Genomic DNA, 6,816 nt, shown 5'->3' on the forward strand with positions numbered 1-6,816 from the left:
TTTTTTTTTTTTTTTTTTTTTTGGTACCAGGGATTGAACTCAGGTCCTTGTGCTTGCGAGGAAGGCAGCCGAAGCACTGAGCTAAATCCCCAGCCCTTTACAGACTTTTATAAAGAAGAGTTAGGTATCTTAAAAGTATGAAAAGATTTCTAAAGCAGAATAAACAAAGCACTTACAGAAAATATTGATAAATGTACTGTTTTAAAATTAAGGCAATAATTTTGAGTGAAAAGACAAATCATAGAGTTTAAGAAGAGGATTGAAATATTCCAAATAAAGACAAATAGATTTATAAAAAGTATTCAGCCTGATTAATCTCCAGGAAAATGGAGATTAAAACAATGAAATTGTACTGCACCCTCACTGGCATGGCTGGTCTTACAAAGAGTGACTACAGCAAGTGGTCAGCAAGGGTGAAGGGCAATTGGAACATTCATATACTGCCCAGGAGGTTATTAAATAACCTCCCCCTTGGAAAATCAATTTTTCAGCTTGTTACAAGGTTGACCAGGCATTCAGTGTATGAACAGGCAACCTTACTCCTTGATATAAGAGAAATGGACATATAGGTCCACACAAAGACTTGTGTGCAAATATTTGTAGCATTTATTCGTGGCAGTGGAAGAGTGGAAAAAACTCCAGTTTGTATTAACAGGAAAGTAAATAAACAAATTATGTGTACCTTTTATATATTACAGTACTACTCAGTGATAAAAATGAATGGAATGCTGATATAAACCACACGAATGAATCTCACAGATAATATGTTAAAACAAAGTAGCTAGACACAAAAGAAGATTAACTGATTGTGCCAAGGTGATAATTTCTTTGGAGCTATTGTTACTCCAGTGCATACATTTATCTAAACTTCTCAAGTGTATGCATTACTTCTCCATTTTATTTCATGTAAATTATTTATCAATGAAGTTATTTTTAAATATATATATTATTTATAAAAGAAGGCTGGGTTAGCTGTCTCTGCCACTTTATAGAAACATTTATCAGTCCTCATTTTGTTTTTGTTTAAGTACTAGTGGCTAACAGGAAAATCTTGACAATGAAAAGACAAGATGGCAAGATTTAAAAGTGATCTTCAAAAACCTCTGTAAAACTTTAAAAAATCTAAATGACAAAGGAACATTGTCATTAGAGTTGAACTTAACATTTTTACATGTGCAAGAAAAGTGTTTTCTCCCTTGGGGGGAAGAAAAGAGAAGAGGATTAGTATGGATCTGAAAGGGTCTTTGGTCATCCTGCTGCGCAGAGTCTCCTGATAGAACTTCACGTTCTGCGTGGGTGACACCTGCTCCCCAAATTGGATGAACAAGAGCGGAGGACAGGAGCTGGCACCTGTGCAGATGATTTGCTCATACTGCCATGTCTCTGCAGGTCAATTTCTTCTTTCTGCTCAACATCGTCCGGGTGCTGGTGACCAAGATGAGGGAAACCCACGAGGCAGAGTCTTACATGTACCTGAAGGCTGTCAAGGCCACCATGGTCCTGGTGCCCCTGCTGGGAATCCAGTTCGTGGTCTTTCCCTGGAGGCCCTCCAACAAGGTCCTTGGAAAGGTCTACGATTACTTCATGCACTGTCTCATTCACTTCCAGGTGAGGAACCCCACAGTGTATTTATTCAGCTGGCTGATCTGTCTACCTCTAAGGCCTATGATCTTAAATGTTGTAATTTTCCCTCTTCAATTCGACAAGTCCAGCCCAAATTCTAAACAAAATCGAGTACTTAAAGGCATTTGTTTCTATTTCACATGCCTGCCTTCCCGTGACCTACAGGACTTTCAGCTGGCCCCATCCAGACAGGCTGTCACACATATAGTAACTGTGAGACTTTCCTTTCATAAATAAATGTGACTCTGGGGTAATGAGAGATAATGAATTTCCAGAGAGCCGTCCATCCTGCTCTGTCATCTGTTTGTTGGAAGAAAAAAAAAAAAAAAAGCAGTGAAATGTTTCTCTCCAGTCAATCTATTTATACTGATTACAAAATAAAATAATGCGAACAAAAATAACTTCATCTTCCCTTCTCTTTGTAGGGATTTTTTGTGGCGACCATCTACTGCTTCTGCAACCACGAGGTAAGCATGCATTTCATATGCTGTCTGCCAGGTTATACAAAGCCAGCATTTCGCAGCTTCCAAAGGGCCTCTGTACACATTCCACTTGATTGCTACAGTTCACTTCAAGGAGTTTCATGACTAACAGGACAGTGCAATTTCCATTATTCCAAGCTGAATCCTATCCCTAGGCTGTGGGATAAGTGCGGACAGTCCCCAGACAGCAGCTAAGGTCCAGTTTCCTGAGGTTGTATGCTGAATGGGTAGGTAATGCATCATCAGTAGAAGAAACTATTCTGTGTTCCGACAGAAAGAGAAGTCATGTCCCCACCAGGACAGAGCCAGCATCCCCCAGTTTTTCCCAGCCCCCTGCTCTCTTTTTCAGGCATTTAGTACTTACTATCAGTAAGTACTTACTATCAGTAAATACTAAATCTCTCATTTTTTTAGTTTTGTTCAGCTACAGAGAAAAGCAAGAAGCTTGAAGACAGCAAGAGAGATGAACTTAGCTCCTAAATTGAATCACTTCTACAAAAAGCAGAGCTAGACAAGCGACTTTATTGTTGTTGATTTCAGTTGTGGTTACTTTAGTTTTCTTATTGAGAACTTCTTGGCTTTAGCATAATCTGCAGCTCTTGTTTTCAATATAGTTTATCATATTTATAAAAGTAGTTTGGAAAGTCCACTTGTATGTTAGAAGTCTTTCAACAGAAGAAACTGAAACCTTATTCTGCAAAGGCTGTCACTGCATCAGGCAAGAGTTTCGTGTGGCATACCTAATGTCAAATCCTGGTGGATAAGGGTAATTCCACAATATGAGGCCATTACCATAAAATCTAGGTCTTTGCTGTGGTTTATATATATTTTCATGATCAATAATATGTAGATGTAAGTGAAACACTGCTTTATCATATGTGGTATTAGACAAAATGCTTCCTAAACCTCTTTCTGATACGCCATGCCCTCCATGTTATGAAACCAAATCAATTTACATCCACTGGATGAAGAGGAGGAGCAGGCAGAAGGGGAGAAACACGGTGGGTCACAGGGGTGCAAATGATCAAAATTCATTATGTACATATATCAATACACCGAACAATCTTCATTCGACTTTGGTAAAATGCACTACTAAAAACATGCAAGGACAAATACTGCATCCTAGGGAAAGTAGTTTTGTACTGGAAAAAAAAAGTGTGATGTATTCCTTAGTTAATATATTCAGCATAATCCAAGCAGAAGAAGAAAAAAACAGCAAAAAGCCTTTTCAGAGTAACTCGGTTTTCCATTTTGCATGTTTTTCTTCCAAGATGATATATTCCATGGCCACAACACAGCGCAGTCTTGGAGTTAAGAATTACAATTCCACCTCCTTTCACCTCTGATAAGCTCCAAGGGTCCTGAATGCAAACTTTGATCCAGTCATTTCTGCAGCCATATCAAAACAAGGCTCCTCTTTTCACTTTCAGGTCCAAACCACCCTGAAGCGCCAGTGGGGGCAGTTCAAAATCCAATGGAACCAGCGCTGGGGTCCCCGCCCCTCCAACCGCTCCGCTGCGGCTGCTCGAGCTGCAGCTGCTGCTGCTGCTGAGGCTGCTGGTGACAATATCCCAGTCTACATCTGCCACCAGGAGCCGAGGAATGATCCACCCCACCACCAGGGTGAGGAGGGCGCCGAGAGGATCTCTTTGAACGTCATCGAACAGGAGCCGTCTGCTTGAATGTGAAATATACAGTGTCGTGATCACTGAGCCTTCATTTCCTGGGGGAAAAATAGATCATGCATTTAAAGTGATTCCCATCCTCCCAGGAGCTGAGCATATCATTTGTGAAGATATGTTACGTGAATTTGTCCATAGTGATTCTGGAGAAAGTTATTCTTGGTACTATTGCTTTGGGAGACAGTCTAGGAATGGAGTCTCCCACTGCAACTTGTGAACTCCATCATTCATCCAAAACTGAGATGCGGATTTCTTAGTAAAGTAAGCAAAGTGTCCAAGAAAAATGCAATTAAAATGACCTAGTTCAGATACAGGGTGCTCCTTGTAAATCTTGAGCCATTTATACCTTTGAAAAATTAAAATCACTCTCAATATATTCCTTTTTAACTTGAGGTTTTGAATTGGACTATTTCTGTATTTGGCTATGGATCTGACTTTTAACTTTTTATTTCGATCAATTCTGATATTGCTCACATGTTTTATCATCCATACAGCTGCAGAGATTATATGACCTCCGCCTGACAAAATAGCTTTCAGATACAAAAGATGACTAATAAAGTGGGCAGGAAGACCTGAATTAGGCAGAAAGATTTGTAATACTTTGAAAGCCAAAGAAGTTTAGAAGCAATTTGGTGCAGCTGTGACACTCAGCTTGGTAGTGGATAATCCTGCCATAGGGCAGGCTGTAACTGCTGAGAAGAATTGGTCTCCACTTTGAACTGCTTTGGGCACTGACATTAACAAATTGGGAGGTCACAAAGAATCCATTGCTAAATTTTTCAAGAAACTGCCAAAAATGTAATTCTTAGTGGAGGAGAATACTCTTTAAAGAGAGTTTTGTACTATCCTAAAGTACAGGATTTATAAAGCAAATCACTCCAAGGTTTATAAAGTAGATTACCTCTTGCCCCTGGGTGCTATCTAGCAGTAAAAGATAAATTTGCTTAAGACTGGTAATTAAAAGACTCCATATAAGTCCACTAACTGCCTTCCACCCGGCTTCTGAACTGAACAAGATGTCAGCCTTTCCCAGGAAGAATCAGTAAGGCTAATTAGAAATTGGTTTACAGTTGACCTCTTGTTTGATGCTATTAGCAAAACAGGAGAGGAAAAATATAACTGCTACAAGTTAAACCACATATTAATTTATGCTAAAGTGAAAGTCTAGTTTCTCACTATAACTTGATTATATTTCCATATGTCTCTTTACATCCCAGTATAAGAGCTCCAGAAATCCCTGAATAAGCACAGTATTGTTACTGGCACCAGAAATTAATTTGTAAATTTGCAACAGTAATCAGTTACGTTATTTAATTTGTAGGTTAAATGAGGAGATGCATTGCAACTCTCTACATTTCAAAGGTCATCTGTGTCATTTTATGCTATCTTTCAGAAGTGATTTAGTTTGGGGAAGACAATAAGTTGATTTGTTCGGGTTATATATTTAATGCTCCGGGAGAAAACTATTTTTCTCAGAAAAAATGTTATTTTGGATACTAAAGTAGTTTTAAGTCTCCTTTACTGGATGTAAGGGAGGAATTGAAAAGATGGTATTTTTGCAATCGCAGTGTTATAGTAATGTTCCTATTTTTGTTTACAAATGTGGAAAACAGAGTATTTCGGGCAGCTGTAGTACGAATGTGATAATATATTGCTAAAGTATTTTGGATGTTATTGTGTTAAAATAGTGTGGGCTGAAGAAATCAAAACAGCTTCTCATAGTATTGCACATAGTGCCAAAATTATGTGAAATGCTTATGCTGTGTATATGTATAAATTAATACAGAGAATATTAAAAGAAAAAAGATGTATATTTGCATATTTTTTATAAAATATACTATTCATCTTTTCATTCATTCATCTTGTGTCCTCTTCATTCCATGCTTTTTATTTTATTTATTTTTTTTTTTTTTTGGTACTGGGGATCGAACTTGGGACCTTGCACTTGCAAGGCAGCACAACCAATGAGCTAAATCCCTGACCTCTCCATGCTTTCTTTTGCATTTTAGTCATGGGCTTCAAAAATCCCATCTTGTTTTTTACTGCAGGAGGGGGAAGAATAAAAAAAGTATAAGTTAGAAATGATGTGTAAGTTTAAGGAGCACAAAAAAGAAAGCCAGATCAAGAAAGTATATCCTTTTATTGTCCTCGATGTTTTTTGTTTTTTGTTTTGTTTTTTTTATTGAGGGACCAACCAGGCTTGATTTGTCTAGCAACATGTTAGAGTTGTTACAATCACTAGTTTTTAATATAGGTCAGGAGAAAGAGACTGAGACCAGATAAAAAGTGACAAATTAAATATAAAAAAAGGCCAGATTGGAAAGATTGTTAGATCTGGAACACATGAAATGGAAAAAGAAATAAGGATGAAATGAAAATAGTAATGAACTGATAAAAGGGGAATGGTAATAATTTGTAGGCACTTCCCAGTATAGGACAGCATACAAAATTGTTGTCTCTGGAGAACTTTTCAGCAAAGGTACATAAGGTCTTCATCTTTACCTAAATGTGTGTTCCAGAGAGCAATATAAATATTATTATCTTTGTGACCTTGAAGAACAAAGGTAATTTTCCATCATAGCATTAAATCTGATTCTTTAAGACAGTGAGTTACTTTAGAATAGCAGCTGCCCACCTGCTTTGATTCTCTACTACCAAGTGATCCAAAATATGCTCTTGGGCAAGAATAGATATGGTTTCCTTAAGATATAAAAGATGTTAGAAGAGCCACGACAAAAATGCTCATCATCATGGAATTGCACGCTTCTCAATCATTCCTTCATTCATTACACACTGATTGCGTTTGCACACCATCCATTCTGCTATTCAACTATTAACAGTAGTTATCATGGCAGAGTTGCTTTGCAGTGATAAAAGCCACTGCCTACTAAATGAAAACCATGACCACTGATACTGCATGGGTGGAAAACAAAAAGACATAGGTAGTTGGAGATGGTGGTTGAATGTAAGCTTTGTTCTTCATCATTGCTGAGCAAAAGAGCTCCAGCTATGAAAAGCACTCTGAGAAA

General features: G+C 37.9%; 1 protein-coding gene across 1 annotated transcript in view; it reads left to right on the forward strand.

Moving 5' to 3' along the window:
• The window catches only part of Calcr (calcitonin receptor), a 110,437-nt gene extending 104,874 nt beyond the window's left edge, over window positions 1-5,563 (forward strand). Inside the window, exons 12-14 of the mRNA XM_010603451.2 lie at window positions 1,390-1,608; window positions 2,049-2,090; window positions 3,536-5,563. Of these exons, the coding sequence (XP_010601753.1) occupies window positions 1,390-1,608; window positions 2,049-2,090; window positions 3,536-3,787 (513 nt within the window). The 3' untranslated portion in view covers window positions 3,788-5,563. The remainder of the gene's footprint in view (window positions 1-1,389; window positions 1,609-2,048; window positions 2,091-3,535) is intronic.
• The last annotated feature ends 1,253 nt before the right edge of the window (window positions 5,564-6,816 follow it).

This window comes from Fukomys damarensis, unplaced genomic scaffold, assembly GCF_012274545.1.
Source record: "Fukomys damarensis isolate Sample0158 unplaced genomic scaffold, DMR_v1.0_HiC HiC_scaffold_4, whole genome shotgun sequence".
Classification (NCBI taxonomy): Eukaryota; Metazoa; Chordata; class Mammalia; order Rodentia; family Bathyergidae; genus Fukomys; species Fukomys damarensis.